Source organism: Tamandua tetradactyla, chromosome 2, assembly GCF_023851605.1.
Source record: "Tamandua tetradactyla isolate mTamTet1 chromosome 2, mTamTet1.pri, whole genome shotgun sequence".
Classification (NCBI taxonomy): domain Eukaryota; kingdom Metazoa; phylum Chordata; class Mammalia; order Pilosa; family Myrmecophagidae; genus Tamandua; species Tamandua tetradactyla.
The window spans coordinates 137,082,886-137,100,713 of record NC_135328.1 but is presented as its reverse complement, the minus strand read 5'-3'; the positions used below and the strand labels follow the sequence as shown (position 1 = coordinate 137,100,713).

Below are 17,828 nucleotides of genomic sequence, written 5' to 3'. Positions count from 1 at the left end.
TGAATTTTTTTTGCTTTCTTTTTATTTCTTTTTCTGAATAGATGCAAATGTTCCAAGAAATGATCATGATGATGAATATGCAACTATGTGATGATATTGTGAATTACTGATTATATATGTAGAACGGAATGATCAAAAATTACGAATGCGTTTGGTGTTTTTCGGTGTCTAAAAAAAAATAAAAAGATCAATAAAAAAAGAAATGCTTAAAAAAAGGTTTGTATTTGTATGTTATTTTATCAATAAAAATATAAAAAATAAAATAAAAATGAAAAAGACACAAGACATCCCATATCCCTTAGCCACCCTATTTTCAATTTATTATTTATGTAGGTATGTATATATACATTTATTCATTTATTTTTGTATGCTGTATGGCAGGGGTCACATTTCCTTTGTTTTCCATGTGAGAATCCCCTTACTGCAGCACCATTTGTTGAACTTTTGTTTGTTTGAGAAGTGCACAGGCTGGGAACTGAACTTGGGTTTCCCGCATGGTGGGCAAGAACTCTACCACTGAACTACCCTTGTACCCCTCTCAATTTATATATTATCTTTATTTTTAGACTCATCGGTCCATACACTGAATAAAGGGAGTGTCAGCCACGAGGTTTCCACAATCACACAGTCACAGTGTAAAAGCTGTACAGTTTACTGGATTATAGTTCAACAGTGTGAGGTGCTTCTTTCCAGCTATTTAATACTATAAAAATTAAAAAGGGATATCTACATAATGAATAAGAATAACCTCCAGAATGACCTCTCAACTCTATTTGAACTCTCTCAGCCACTGAAGTGGCATTTTGTTTCATTTCTCTTCCCACTTTGGTCAATAAGGCTTTGTCACTCCCACATTGGGAGTCATGTCCCACACAGGGGTAAAGGCAATGAGTTTACTTGCAGAGGTGGCTTAGAGAAGCCATATCTAAACAAGAAAAGAGATTGTCTGAGGGTGACTCTTAGGCAAAATCATAAGTAGGCTTAGCTTTTCCTTTACAGGAATAAGTTTCATAAAGTCAAGCCCCAAAATCGAAGGCTTGGCCTATTAAATTGGTAGTCCCCAATTCGTATGAGAATATCAGGAATTTCCATGTTGGGGAGATTTAATATTTCCACATTTTCCTCCAGTCAAATAAGAAAGCTCTGCAAATATTAGTTTTATTCTCTGCCCAAATAACTCTGAGATATAGAGGGACATCACATAAACCTGCAGAAACCAACAAGATCTCGCTCCCGATTCAAGGTTCTATGCAATTACAGTGCTCGAATTAACTGAGTATACATATTAGTGTGCTACACAAAATATAAATTTTGCACCAAATAAACATCTCTTCCTTTGTTCTCACATATAAGTTGAAGTTAAAAAACATAGCCAATATCATCTTTTACCCTTTAGTATGGTTTATCTTAGTTCCAACCAGATCACCTTCATTCAAACTTTAATTAAAATCTGAGATTCACGTACAGGTAATTGTATTCACTGTAGCTTTGTAGTAAGCTTTAAAATTGTGAAATGTAAGTGCTCCAACTTCACTGTTCTTTTCTAAGATGGTACTGGCATCATAAGTCAATACCTAAGCCAATTTAAAATTAAGGCAACAGGACAAACACAGGCTTTATACTGATTATATGGATACTTTATCTAAATGTGTCTATGGTTAAGTTAACTAAGATATATCCACTGTAGGTAGTTCTAAGCATATTGTTGCTTCCCTACGGGGGAAAAAGTATTGGCTATTTGGGACACCATACTCTTTCAAATAAATTTCTGACCGGCTTTTATATTTCTGCAAAAAAAGGCTCTTACAATTTTTATTGTGATTGCAGTGAATCTAAAATTCCTTTGGGTAGAACTGAAATTCCTAGATATTTCACTGTAATAGTTGTTATTATAAATGGAATTTAAAAAATTTCATCAGCTTGTTCATTAGCAGTGAACAGAAATACTACTGATTTTTGGGTGTTGATCTTATATCCTGTCAACTAGCTGAATTTGTTATCAGCTACAATAGCTACGCTGTAGATTTTCTAGACTTTCTATAAACGACTAGTTAATTTTTAAAATGCAACTTAAAATCTATGAGATTCTATTTTTTACCTATCAGAGTGTCAAATAATACAAGCAATGGAAATATCTATTGTTGATTAAGTTAAGGGGGTACTGGATACACACTCTACTGATCAGAGTGGAAACTGTTAGAAACTGCTCAGGAGACACTAATAATTTAGATCAAAAGCTTTTTTTCTTTTGGGTGTCTAGTCCCCGAATCGAATCTGAGTCTCCTGCATGAAAGGCGAGCATTCTACCACTGAACAACCTGTTCACCCTCAATCAAAAGTTTTAAATGCATGTATTCCTTTTACTATACAATTAATTATTTAGGTATGCATTCTATAAAAATTACTACAGAATACATAATACAGTTTTGTTTATAAGGGATCAGCTCCATGAATAAAAGAATATCTTTATGGTAGTACATTATATAGGCATTAAAAAAATGTTAGTGTAGATCTACACAGACCAATATGAGATGATGGCTAGAAAATAATGCTAAAGGAAAAAAAGCATGTTTAAAAACTTATGTGTGAGAAGTTTCTGGAAATACACAAACAAGGTAAACTGCAGGCAGAAATAGGAGATCTCAAATAGGAGATCTCAACAAACTAATTGGAAGTAAAGAGATACATTCAGTCATCAAAAATCTTCTTAAAAAGATATTGCCCAGGGCCAGAAGGCTTCAAAGGGAAATTTTATCAAACATTGGCAAAAGAACTAACACCAATCCTGCTCAAACATTTGAAAAAATTGAGGAAAAAGGAAATTTTTATGAAGCAAAATATCATTTTAATACCAGGTAAAGATACTATAAGAATGGAAAATTAATTACAGGTCAATCTCCCTAATGAACATAGACGTAAAAATTAGCAACAAATTATTAGCAAACTGAACCCAAAAGCACAATAAAAGAACTATATACTAAGTCCTACAGGGGTTTATACCAGGAATGCAAGGATGGTTCAACACAAGAAAATCAATTAATATAATACACTACGTTAACAAATTGAAAGGGAAAAATCACATGATCATCTCGATCAATGCTGAAAAAGCATCCGACAAAATTCAACATCCTGTTTCAAAAAAACACTCCAAAAGACAGCAATCAAACTTAACTGTCTCAATATGTTAAAGGGAATATATGAAAAACAGATAGCCAGCATTGTACTCAATGTAGAGGATTAAAAGCATTTCCCCTGAAGATAAGGAACGAGACAAGGATGCCCACTGTCTCCACTATTATTCAACATTGTGCTAGAAGTTCTAGCTAGAGTAATCAGGCAAGGCCAAAGAAATAAAAGGCATTCAAACTGGAAAAGATGAAGTAAAATTCTCATTAGCTCCAGATGGTATGATACTATACTTGGAAGATCCTGAGAAATCTATAGCAAAGTTACTTGAGTTACAAATTCAGCAGGACGGCAGGATGCAAAATAATGGGCAGAAATCAGTAATGTTTCTATACACAAGCAATGACCTAGCTGAGGAGTCAAGAAAAAAATTCCATTCAAAATAGCAACTAAAAGAATCAAATACTTAGGAATGAACTTAACTAGAGACCTAAAGGACTAATACACAGGAAACTACACAACATTGCTAAAAGAAATCAAAGGAGACCTAAATTCATGAGAAAGACATTCCCTGTTCATGGATAGGAAGGCAAAATATAGTTAAGATGTCAATTCTCCCCAAATTGATTGAAAGATTCAATGCAGTACCAATCAAAATTCCAACTTGGAATTATTTTGAAGACTTGGAAAAGCTAACTACCAAATTCATCTGGAAGGGAAAGAGACCTCAAATAACTAAAAGCATCCTAAATCATAGGAAGGAAGTGAGAGCATTAACACTCCCTGACTTCAAACTTACTACACTATTATTACTGTGCTATAATGAGGAACCACTGTGCTGTTCATTTCTGAATTTTTATAATCAGTCCTGTTGCACAATCTGTATCCCTTCAGATCCAATTACCCAAAATCTACCGTATTTCTATCTCCTGATGGCTTCTGTTCTTAACTGAAATTCTCAAGTTTGTTAATTACTGTTAGTTCATATCAGTGTCACCATATAGTATTTGTCCTTTTGTTGCTGGCTATTCTCACTCAGTATAATGTTCTCAAGGTACATCCAGGTTCCTACATGCTTCATGACTTCATTCTGTCTTATAGCCTCATAATCTTCCATGGTATGAAAATACCACAGATTGTTTAGCCACTTGTCTGCTGGTGGACGCTTGGGCTACTTCTACCTCATGGTAATTGTAAATAAGGCTGTCATAAACATTGGGGTGCAAACATCTGCTGGTGCCATTGCCCTCATGTCCTCTGAACAGATACCTAGCAATGGTATTGATGGATCATATGGCAATTCTATACTTAGCTTCCTGAGGAACTGCCAAACTGCCTTTCACAGCAGTTGTACCATTTGATATTCCCACCAACAGTGGATAAGTGTACCTCTTTCTCCACATCCTCTCCAGCACTTGTCGTTTTCTATTTTATTGATAATGGCCATTCTGGTGGATGTGACATATCTCATTGCGGTTTTGATTTGCATTTCCCTAATAGGCAGTGAAAGTGAAAGAAATTGAGCATCTTTCAGGTGCTTTTTAGCCATTTGTATATCCTCTTAGGAGAACTGTCTGTTCATGTCTTTTGATCATTTTGTAAATGGGTTGTTTGTCTTTTTGCTGCTGACTTGAACAATCTCTTTATATATTCTGGATACTAGACCCTTATCTGATATATATCAAAATAATGTCTCCCATTGTGTAAGCTGTCTTTTTAATTTCCTGACAAAGTTTCTTGATGCACAAAAGTATTTAATTTTGAGGAGTTCCCAATTCTTTCTTTCTTTCTTCAATGCTCCTGCTTCGGGTGTAAGATCTAGGGAATTGCCTTCTATTATAAGATTTATGAGATATTTCCCTATATTTTCCTGTAAAAGTTTTATGGTTGTAGATCTAATGTTTAGGTCCTTGATTCATTTTGAGTTAATTTTTGTATACGGTGTTAGATATGAATCCTCTTTCATTTTTTTGCATATGGATATCTAGTTCTCTAGGCACCATTTATTGAAGAGGCTGTTCTGCCCAGGTGAGTTGGCTTGACCACCTTATCAAAGACCAATTTTCCATAGATGAGAGGGTCTGTATCTGAACACTCTATTTGATTCCATTGGTCAATATATCTATCATGATACAATGCCTGTATCATGTTGTTTTGAGCACTAAAGCTTCATAATACACCTCAAAGTCAGGTAGTGAGACCTCCAATTTAATTTTCTTTCTCAGGATGTTTTTAGCTATTTATATGCCCTTCCAGATAAATTTGGTTATTGTTTTTTTATTTCTGAAAAGCAAATTGCTGGGATTTTAATTGGTATCACATTGAACAAATCAATTTAGGTAGAATGGATATCTTAACTTTCAATCCATGAACATGGTATACCCTTCCATTTATTTAGGTCTTCCGTGATGTCTTTTAGCAATTTCTTATAGTTTTATTTGTGTAAGTCTTTTGTATCCCTAATTAAATTTATTCATAAATATTAGATTCTTTTGGTTGCAATTTTAAATGGAATTTTTTCTTGAATTCCCCTTCAAACTGCTCATTACTAGTGTATAGAAACACAACACTTTTGAGTGTTGCTCTCAAACCTGCCACTCTGCTGTACTCTACTAGTTTTCCTGTGGTTTTCTCGGGATCTCAATATATATAGTATCATATCATCTGCAAACAGTGAAAGTTTTACTTCTTACTTTCCAATTCGGATGCCTTGAATTTCTTTTTCTTGTCTAATTGCTCTGGCTAAAACTTCCAACACAATGTTGACTATCAATGGTGATAGGGAACATCTTTGTCTTGTTCCTGATTTTAGGGGGAAGGTTTTCAGCTTTTCCTTATTGAGGATCATGTTAGCTGTGGCTTTTTCAATATTTCATTTATCATGTTGAAGAAGTTCCTTTCTATCATTTGAAATGTCTTCAACAAGAAAGGATGTTGAATTTTGTTGAATGCCTTTTCCAAATCAACTGAGATCATCCTGTGGTTCTTCTGCTTTGATTTGTTGATATGGTATATTACATTAATAAATTTTTTATGCTGAATGAACCTTGTATACTTAGAATGAATACTAGTTGGTCATGGTGTATGATTCTTTTAATGTGCTGCTGGATTCAATTCGCAAGAATTTTGTTGAGGATTTTTGCATCTATAGTCACTAGAGAGATTGGTCTGTAATTTTCATTTCTGGTAGTATCCTTGCCTGGTTTTCGTACGAGGATGATGTTGGCATCATAGAATGAGTTAGGTAGCCTTGCAGCATCTTCAATTTTTTTGAAGACTTTGAGCAGGACTGGTACTAATTTCTTCTTGAATGTTTGGTAGAATTCACATGTGAAGCCATCTGGAGTGGACTTTTCTTTTTGGGGAGCTTCTAAATGACTGATTCAACTTCTTTACTTGTGATTGGTTTCTTGAGGTCATCTATTTCTTCTCAAGTCAATGTTGGTTGTTCATGCCTTTCTATGAAGTTGTCAATTTCATCTACATTGTCTAGTTTATTAGCATAAAGTTGTTCATAGTATCCTCTCTTTGCCCCCTTTATTTCTGTGGGGTCATTGGTTATCGCTCATCTTCCCTTTCTGATTTTATCTATCTGCATCCTCTCTCTTCATCCCTTGATTGTTTAAGAATGTGTTGTTGAGCCTCCATATATTTGTGAATTTTCTGGCCCTGTGCTTATTACTGATTCCCAACTTCATTCGTTTATGATCTGAGAAGGTATTTTGTATGATTTCAAGCCTCTTAAATTTATTGAGACTTCCTTTATGACCCAGCATAGGGTCTATCCTTGAGAATGATACATGAGCAGTTGAGAACAAGGTGTATCCAGCTGTGGTGGGGTGTATTGTTCTATAAATGTCTGTTAAATCTAGTTTGGTTACTATGTTATTCAAATTCCCTGTTTCTTTACTGATCCTCTGTCTGGATGTTCTGTCCATTGATGACAGTGGAAATTGAAATCTCCAACTATTATGGTAGATGTGTCTATTTCTCTTTTCAGTGTTTGCCTCATGTATTTTAGAGCAATCTGGCTTGGTGCATAAATATTCACGATTGTAATGTCTTCTTGTTGAACTGTTCCTTTTATTAATACATAGTGTCCTTCTTTGGCTCTATTAATTGTTTTACATTTGAAGTCTAATTTGTTGGATATTAGGATAGCTACCCCTGCTCTTTTTTGATTGTTGTTTGAATGAAATATCTTTTCCCAAACTTTCACTTTCAACCTATGTTTATCCCTGGGTCTAAAATGCATCTTCTGTAGACAGCATATAGATGGGTCCTATTTTTTAATCCATTCTGCCAGTCTGTCTTTTGATTGGGGAGTTTAATCCATTAACCTTTAGTGTTACTACTATAAGGGCAGCACTTTCTTCGACCATTTTGCCTTTTGGGTTTTATATGTCATATCTAATTTTAGCTCTTTTTACGTTTACTAACAGTTTTCATTTCTATACTCTTCTCCACACCTCTCTCCTCTGTCTTCTCCTATCTACCTGTAGTGATCTCTTTAGAATTTTGTGCAGAGCTGGCCTCTTGGTCACAAATTCTCAGTAATTTTTTGCGTAAAAATGTTTTTATTTCCCCCTCATTTTTGAATAACAATACTTCTGGATATAGAATACTTGGTTGGCAGTTTTTCTCTTTTAGTATCTCAAATATATCATACCACTGACTTCTCACTTCCATGGTTTCTGGGAAATCTATGCATACTCTTACTGGGCTTCCCTTGTATGTGATGGATTGCTTTTCTCTTGCTCCCTTCAAGATTCTCTCTTTCTCTTTGACATCTGACATTCTGATTAGTAAAATGTCTTGGAGTATGTCTATTTGGATATATTCTATTTGGGGTATGCTGCACTTCTTGGATCTGTAATTCTAAATCTTTCATAAGAGTTGAGAAATTTTCAGTGATAATTTCCTCCATTAGTTTTTCTCCTCCTTTCCCCTTCTCTTCTCCTTCTGGGACACCCACAACATGTATATTTGTGTGCTTCATGTTGTCATTCAATTTCCTGAGTCCCTGCTCATATTTTTCCATTCTTTTCCCTATATTTTCTTTTGCTGGTTGGATTTCAGATGTCCTGTCCTCCAGTTCACTAATCCCATCTTCTGCCTCTTGAAATCTAACATTGCAAGTTTCCTTTGTTTTTTTTCCATCTCTTCTACTATGACTTTCATTTCCATAATCTCCATGATTTGTTTTCATACTTTCAATTTCTTCTTTTTGTTTTTCCCTTGCCTTCTTTATATGCTCCCTGAATTCATTGATTTGAGTTTTGATGAGGTTTTCCACATCTGTTCGAACATCTTCAATTAACTGTTTCAACTCCTGTATCTCATCTGAATTGTTGGTTTGCTCCTCTGACTGGGACACGTCTTCTGGGACACGTCTTACATATTCCTCGTATGATTTGTTATTTTTTGCTGGCGTCTAGACATTTAATTTCCTTAATTAGTTTATTTTGGAGAAGTTTTCTCTTTTTTACCTAGGATTTTCCTGCTGGATGACTTTGTTATCTATCTGTTCTCTGACATTCAGTTCAGCTTATTCTACACCTCTGACATAGGTTTTGTTTATTGGATCAGAATTTCTCAGTTTTTGTTTTCTTGTTTCTTGCCCTGCCTGTATTGTGCCTTTCCTCCTTACCCCCCACCCCCCTTAGGAGGGTGTATATAGATCCCAGCAAGATTTTCCCAGAGCAGTCTAGCCTCCTCTCAGGAGCAAAGAATCACATGTATCAGTTTTCCCTGAGGGTGAGACCCAGCAGGTTGAAAGACGTGCCTAAAAAGCCTCTAGACTTTGTGTTTTTCCTATCCTGTCCAGTGTGGTGCCTGTCTGCTTGCAGGTCCCACCAGCATAAAGTGATGTGGTAGCTTTAACTTCAGCAGACTCTCCCAGCTTGGGGCTTGATTGAGACAGAAAAGAGGTTGTAGCCTGGCTTGAATTGCTTCAGCGTTACAAACCTTGGTGTCTGAATTCATTGACAGAAGGATTCCACCTGAGTTGGGCCCCAGCCATTTATTGGGGAAGGCACCACCACCAGACAAGCTCTCAGACAAGCTTAATTCCGCCTGGCCTGGGGCAGTTGGAGCCTGAGAAGCCTTGCAGTTGTATCCAAAGAGCAGTCAAGCCATAGAAACTCAACATCAAGGGATTGAAAAAACCTTCCTGACCGAAAGGGGGAAGAGAGAAATGAGAAAAAATAAAGTGTCAGTGGTTGAGAGATTTCAAACAGAGTTGAGAGGTTATCCTGGTTATATCCTATATAATTCTTATGCATTATATAGACATCCCTGTTTTTGTTTAAGGTGTATACAGAGGCTAGAGGGAAGTGCCTTAAACTGCAGAGCTGTGTTGCAACAGCCATGTCTCTTGAAGATGATTGTAAAATGATATGGCTTTCATAATGTAATTGTGTGATTGTGAAAATCTTGTGTCTGATGCTCCGTTTATCTATGGTATGGACAGATGAGTAAAACATATGGATTAAAAATAAATTAAAAATAGGGGGTAGAAATGTAAAAATAAATTGAGGAGACTGAAATAATAGTGATCAGTGAAAGGGAGTGCTAAGGGGGATAAAAAATAGGGGATTACAAAAAATATATTGGATAGATGAAAATACTAGTGGTCAATGAGAGGAAGGGGTAAGGGTACATAGGAGGTGTTTATTTAAAATTTTAATTTCTTTTTTCTGGTGTGATGCAAATGTCCTAGAAAATATGGTGATGAATATACAACTACATGACAACATTTTCAGCCACTGATTGTATATCATATATGGAATGTTAAGAATGCATACGCTTGTACATTATTTTACCAATAAAATTTTAAAAAGAAAAAAAAACTATTATAAAGTCACAGTGGTCGAAACAATGCCATACTGGCACAATGACAGAAGAATTGACCAATGGAATGGAATCAAAAGTACAGAAATAAATCACCAAATCTATGGTCAACTGATTTCTGACAAGGCACCCAAATCCTCTAAACTGGGACAAAACAGAAGCATTACATGCTTCTCAATAACTGGGCATGTAAGAACTGGACATCATTACCCAAAAGAATGAAAGAGGACACCTACCTTATACCCCACACAAAAATTAACTCAAAGTGGATCAAACACATAAATATAAGAAGTAGCACCATAATACTTCTAGGAGAAAATGTAGGGACCTAGAAATAGGAGGTAGCTTCCTAAATTTTACACCCAAAGCACAAGCAGCAAAAGAAAAAATAGATAAATGCTTAATTCCTCAAAATCAAATGCTTCTTCACCTCAGAAGACTTTGTAAAAAGGTGAAGAGGCAACAAACTCAATGGGAGACAATATATGGAAATCACATATTGGATAAAGGTTTGATTTCCTGTATACACAAATAACTCATGCAACTCAATAACAAAAGAACAAACAACCTAGTTATAAAATGGGCTAAAGACATGAATAGGCATTTTTCTGAAGAGCAAATACAGATGGCTCAAAAGCACATGTAGATATACTCATTTTCATTGGCTACTGGGGGAAATGCAGATCAAGACTACAATGAGATACCATCTCATGCCTATAAGAATGGTTGCTTTTAAACAAACAGGAAATACAAATGTTGGAGGGAATGTGGAGAAACTGGGACATTTATGCACTGCTGCTGGGAATGTGTAACGGTGCAGTCACTATGCAAGACTGTTTGGTGGTTCCTTAGGGAACTAAATATCAAGTTGCCCTATGACCCAGAAAGAGCACTACTTGGTATATATCCGCAAGAGTTGAAAGCAATGACAAACAGACATTTGCACACTGACGTTCACAGCAGCATTATTCGCAGTCACCAAAAGATGGAAACAAGCCAAATGACCATCAACAGATGAGCAGATCAACAGAATGAGGTATATACATACGATGGAAATGCAACACTAAGACAAAATGATGTCCTGAAGCACATGACAAGATGGATAAGCCTTGAGGACATAACGCTGAGTGAAATAAGTCAGACACAATAAGATAAGATACTGTATGATTCCACTTTTATGACCAAGGTAAAGGTAAAATCAGAGGCTTAAAATACAGAATATAGGGGACTTAGAGATACACAGAAACTAGAGACGGGTGAATGATTACAAGTGTAAGTAGTTATCTAATTGATCTCTATGGGCTATGTTCAAAAGGAAAACACCAGCACTACCACAACAACAGAGATAAATAATGGGGGGAGGGACAACAGTTAAGAGGAGGTGGGATTTCCTATTTGGCGAGGGTGTGTTTATTGGTTTTCTCTCTCTTGGGAACATGAAATTATCTAAAATTGAGAATACTGATGGACCACAGACCTTGGGGACTATACATGATTCCTGATGATAGCAGAAGGCTGACAGATGAGGCATGCAACAATATGAATGAACATGTAGGACATGTGGCCAGGCAAAATAAGCCAGGAACAAAAGAACAATGGTATGGTCACTTTTAGAAAATGTTATAAGAACACAGGGGCCTAGATTGCAAGCTTTTTTTTTTTTAATTTTTTTTATTAATTTTAAATTAAAATATGACAACAAAAACACAAACATTCTTAATATATATAGATTGCAAGCTTTTAAAGCAGACACATTAAGTGCAGAGTGGTGAGTATTTCTGGATATATATATATATATTTTGTTGTTGTTTCTTTTTTTGCAAGGGCAGGCACTGGAAATCGAACCCAGGTCTACTGGGATGACAGGCAAGAACTCTGCCTGCTAAGTCAGCATGGCCCACCTTTATTTCTGTATTTTGAGAGGCTGTTTTATATACTATCCTGGTTTGAAATGATGTATGGACCCTAGAAAAGCTATGTTTTAATCCTAATCCCCTTTTGTAAAAGGCAGCTGCTTCTTCTAATCCCTATTCAGTATTGTATACTTAAAACTGCAATCAGACAATCTTCTGGGAGATGCGACTGGCTGTTAAGATGGATTAGGTGATGACATGTCTCCACCCATTTGGGTGGGTCTTGATTAGTTTCTGAAGTCTTATAAATGAGGAAACATTTTGGAGATTGAGAGATTGAGAGAGAGCAGAGCAGAATGACATAGCTACAAGAAGAAGAGTCTACCAGCCAGTGACCTTTGGAGATGAAGGAAAATGTCTACCAGGAATCTTCATGAAACAGAAAGCAAGGAGAAGAAGATTGCAGATGATGCCGTGCTCGCCTTGTGCCCTTCCAGCTGAGAGAGAAGCCCTGAACTCTATCGGCCTCCTTGAACCAGGATATCTTTCCCTGGATGGATGCCTTTGATTGGACATTCCTAAAGACTTGTTTTAATTTGGACATTTTCTCAGCCTTAGAACTGTAAACAAGCAACTTATTAAATTCCCCTTTTTTTTTTTTTTTTTTTTTTTTTTTAGAAAGACAGAGAGAAGGAAGGAAGGATAGAAGGAAGGAAAGGAGGAAGAAAGGGAAACATCTTTTAAACATTTTTCTTGTTTTATTGTATTTTGTTTCTCCGTTTTTGTTACATGGGCTGGGGCCGGGAATCGAACCGAAGTCCTCCGGCATAGCAGGCAAGCACTTTGCCCGCTGAGCCACCGCGGCCCGCCCTAAATTCCCCTTTTTAAAGCCATTCTGTTTCTGGTATATTGCATTCCAGCAGCTAGCAAACTAGAACATATATGTAACCTGATATTTAGAGATAAGAACGAAGCCGAACAGGCTGGGGTTAAAGGAATTCAGAACATAGGGGTAAGGAAGACAGTGTCTTTATTTTAGAACCACACATCCTCTTTGAGACCAATGGAAGAATGGTTTATTTGGTCTGGAACTGAAATTTTCTAAAGTGCATAATCTAACTCAACCTATCTGTATAGCTCATTTGAAGAACAGAAACACAGGGAGCCCAGAATAAGAAAGAGGTCCTTCAATTCCATGTAGATTATTGTAATGCCTGAATACCATCCTAGAATATATTAAGCAGATAATCAAAAAGTATTGGCAAAATCCCTTGAGGGATGGGAGAAAGAACATGGAACTATTAAACCTTACCATCAGGGAATCCCCCGATACTGTGTGAAACTTTAGGGATACCTAAATCAATAGGCCATGCCCTTGATCCTGAGGCTCACTCTTGTGAAGCTTATATAGGAAGCGGAGAAGCTTAGAATGCCTACAAGCATGCCTAAGAGGTACCATTGTAGGACATTTCTGTTGTTCAGATGTGGCCCTCACTCTTTCTAATCCCAACTCTGCAAGTGAAATCATTGCCCTCCTCCCTACGTGGGAAAGCCATCCAGGCGTGAAAGTCTCCCTGGCAATGTGGGAGATGACTCCCAGGGATGAATCTGGCCCTTTCATCGTGGGATCAGCAATTCCATCCTGAATAAAAGGGGGAAAAGAAGTGTAACTAATAAGGTATCAGTGGCAGTGAGTTCAAATAGAATCAAGAGGCTACTCTGGAGGGTGCTCTTACACAGGTTCAGTTAAACATTGCTACCTATCATACCATGCCAATCCCCAACCAGGACCATTCAGTCAATCCTAAAGAACACATAGGGCAATATATAAGATTCCACAACGGTGCCATGCAGTATAGTAACTTTTCAGAAACCTACAATTTCCAGATGGGTCCCTGGTCCACATAAGTTCTGAAACCTAGAGGGCCAACCTCTCCAGAATATCAGATACCTCTATTTCCCTACCCCATATTAGTGACAGACCCTTCCAATATGAAATATTTAGAATGGCCATAGCCCAAACACCCCTAAAGAGAGGGATAGAAAGATCAAAGGTGACGGTGGAGTTATACAGTGAAGATAGAATTTAACAAATGAATATGAATGGTAAATCAATAAATTGATATTTCTTTCAGTCTCCAGTATCTTCAGAGCAGCTAGAAGTAAAAACCTAAGATTGTGGAATTGAAACCCATGTCAAACTCTGAAATATGTTCTACAACTAATTGTGGTGCTGTGCTTTAAAATTCATTGCTTTTAGTGGTAAATGAAAGCGAGGGGTAAGGGGTACGGTATGTATAATCTTTTTTTTTCTCTGTTATCGTTTTAGTTCTTTTTCTGTTGTCTTTTTCTTTCTTTTTCTAAATCGATGCAAATGTTCTAAGAAATGATGAATACGCAACTATGTGATGATATTAAGAATTACTGATTGCATATGTAGAATGGTGTGATATCTTAATGTTTTGTTTGTTAATTTTTTTTAATTAATAAAAAAGCTAAAAAAAATTCATTGCTTTTTTCTATATATGTTATTTTTCACAAAAAGAGAAGGAAAAAAGTTGATTGTGGTGATAAAAGAATATTTAAGCCTTCTAGCCTCTGATATTCTGGAGCAGCCAGAAGGAAATCAATCTGAGAAGATTGTATGGTAGCCCATAACAAACTCTGGGATATGTCTTCTAACAACTTGCTGAAGAGTGCTTTGAAAACTACTGCTTTTTTTTCTTTCCTTTGTATATATGTTATAGTATACAATAAAAAACATCAAAAAACCCAAAACTTGTGTTTGCACAATGTATGTAGAAGTTATACGTATTTACCTGGATATGTACGCACGGAAAAGCATCTAGAAGGACTGACAACAAAGTGAAACCGTGGTTTTCAGTGGGAGTCTTATACATAATTATTTTCCCTTTTGCTTATCTGTATCTTCTAATGTCATAAAACAATTTCTAAAAATAACAATTGTAAAGGATATAGAGGGAAATGGTTATAAACAGTTACTAGTATAAAAAAAACTAGTTACAAAACTACAAGACAGAAGTAGTTACAAACTTCAACTACGTAATACTTATAAAAAGCTAGAATGGAATTCACATAAATCAACATTATCGTGTTAACACTGATAAAGTTTCAGCTGAATAAATTTTTTTCTTCTGTAAATTTTCAATGATGTGCTTTTTCTAATAAAAAGGGGGGAGAAATTCTTATACAGAAGGCTGTCCATTTTGACAAAATGAATTTTTGATAGAAATTATGCACAAGATTTACCTCACTACAGCACTTAGGTAAATTCATATTATATCTAAAAATAAGAAATAAAATACATGTACTTGAACTTATCCTATACCTTTGCCAGGAGAGTTTTACCACAGCCAGGAGGACCAGCAAGGAGGACCCCAGCTGGATTCACCAATCCAAGAGCTTTAAACTGATCTGGGTTACGTACTGGTGCCTGGAAGAGAACAATCCAGACAATCATCCATTACAAGTGTCATCTTACAGTGCAAAAATTCAAGTGTATCACCAGATACCTATCTTCAAAAATAATCATGAGATTGAAGATAAGAATAATACCTGGAACAAAGCGTTTACCTCTATTTTAGGCATCAGAGGAGGTGGAAAACAAAATAGTGCTTCCTCTGGGGAGATTTACACTTAAATTTATGTTCTGAAAACATTTTAGAGAGATAAAGGTACAATATTTCAGCACCGTAATATCAAGAGCTTCTCGAAAACCACCTAATTTTCTAGGCTATAAAAATGATGGTCAGTGGGTGGGCCACAGTGGCTCAGCAGGCAAGAATGCTCGCCTGCCATGCTAGAGGACCCGGGTTCGATTCCTGGTGCCTGCCAATGTAAAAAAAAAAGAGAGTGCCCCCAGTGTCAGTTTGAAACTGTTCTATACCCCAGAAAAACCATGTTCTTTAATTCTGATTTAATACTGCAGGGTAGAAATCTTTGATTAGATTGTTTCCACAGAGACTGACCCACTCACTTGTACCTATGTCCTTTTGAATAGAATACCTCCATGGAGATGTGACACACCCAATTGTAGGTGTAGCCTTTTAAATAGATGGAGATGTGAATGTGCCCATTTAAGGTGGGTCTTGATTAGTTCTCTGAAGTCCTTTAAAAGAGAGACATTTTGGAGAAAACATGGTTGCTTCACAGCCAACAGAGACACACACATTTGGAGATGCTTGGACTGCTGACCAAGCAGACGCCTAGACACAGACGTTTGGAGATGGAGAGCCCGGTAGATGTCACCATGTGCCTTCCCATGAGATTCTAAGCAAGTCAGAACCCAGAGCTGTGTCCCAGACGACCTAAGTGAAGGCCTACAGATGCTTAGAGAGGAAACCACTGGCATCAGTAGTTGGAAGCAATGGAACCAGGAACAAGGACCAGCACATGTCAGCCACATGCCTTATAGACATCAGTCTTCCTTGACTCAAGGTATCTTTTTCTGGCTGCCTTAGTTTGGAAAGTTTTATAGCTGTAGAATTGTAAACTTGTAACTTAATAAATTCCCTTTATAAAAAAGCCAACCCGCTTCTGGCATATTGCATTTCTGGCAGCATTTAGTAAACTAAACCATCCTCCTTTCAGAAATTTGCTGGAGCAGTGCCTTTCCAAGTACTTCACAAAGGCTGAAGAGACCTGTTTACTGTAACCCTAGGGTATTTTCTTTTTCAATAATTATACACACCTAAATGATTACACTTCAATTAATTAACCATGGTATAACTGGTAAGTACAAAGTAAGAGGAAATGAAAATCCAGTTTCACAGGAGTTAATATTAGCTTTGCCCCTTACATTGTGAACAAATTCAAAAATTGGGTCTCAAAATAATTAGGATTTCAAAAAGAATAAAAAAAAAAGAAAGAAAAAGAAAAAACAAAACAAAATAATAATAATTTGGTTTTGATTGACACCTGAAGTTTCTATATATATTTTTTAACTTACTGCCACAGAAAAGCTGTCTCAAAAAGAAGTCTGACATTATGCTGAGTAAAATTAGCCAGAAACAAAAGGACAAATACTGTGTGGTCTCACTGATATGAATTAACATTAATAAGTAAACTTGGAGAATTTCAGTTAAGAACACAGGTTATTAGGAGTTCAAAATCAAGCAGAGATTGGATAATTGGTGCTGAAGGGACATAGATTATGCAAGAAGACTGATTGTAAAAATTCAGAAATGGATAACACAATACTATCTGATTGTAGCACAATAATGTAAGTACACTGAATGAAGCTGAATGTGAGAATGACAGAGGGAAAAGGGCTGGGGGCACGTATGAAACCATAAGAAAGGTAGACATTAAAGACTGAGATGGTATAATCTAGGAATACCTAGAGTGTACGATGATAGTGACTAAATGTACAAATTCGAAAATTTTTGCATGAGGAAAAAAAGATGATTTTCCATGAGGAAGGACAAAGGGATGTTAGCATTGCAGGGTGTTGAAATTAGATGGTCCTTCATATTTTAAAACTTCAACTTCTGTGTGAAACTAAAGGAAGAAATATTTATTTGGTGTAAAATTTATATTTTGACTAGTGCATTTCCTAATTTAACTTGAATGGTCAGTAATTTGAACACCATAAATACATGGAACCATGAACAGGGCATGAGATTTTGTTGGTTTGTCCAGGTTATTGTGATGCCCTGATAAATCCAAGAGTAATTTGAACAGTGAATAAAGAAATTTGCAAAGTTTCCTTGGGGGAATGGGGAGAAAGAGGGAAAAATTCAACTTTGGCACTTGAAGAATTTCTGATATTCTCACAAGCAGTGGGGACAACCAATCAATAGGCCAAGCCCTTGATCTTGGAGTTTTCCTCTATGAAACTTATCCCTGCAAAGGATAAGCTAAGTCTTCTTAAAATTAGGCCTAAGAGTCATCCTCAGAGTACCTCTTTTGTTGCTCACATGTGGCCTCTCTCTAAGCTGATATGGTAAGCAAACTCACTGCCCTCCCCTCTCTATG

At 36.4% G+C, this 17,828-nt stretch overlaps 1 protein-coding gene across 3 annotated transcripts in view; it reads right to left on the bottom strand.

The window, feature by feature from the left end:
• The window catches only part of NVL (nuclear VCP like), a 251,999-nt gene that overhangs the window by 87,446 nt on the left and 146,725 nt on the right, over positions 1–17,828 (bottom strand). For all 3 annotated transcript variants that reach the window (XM_077149137.1, XM_077149138.1, XM_077149139.1), the window contains exon 15: positions 15,181–15,285. In XM_077149137.1, coding sequence (XP_077005252.1) covers positions 15,181–15,285 — 105 coding nt within the window. The remainder of the gene's footprint in view (positions 1–15,180; positions 15,286–17,828) is intronic.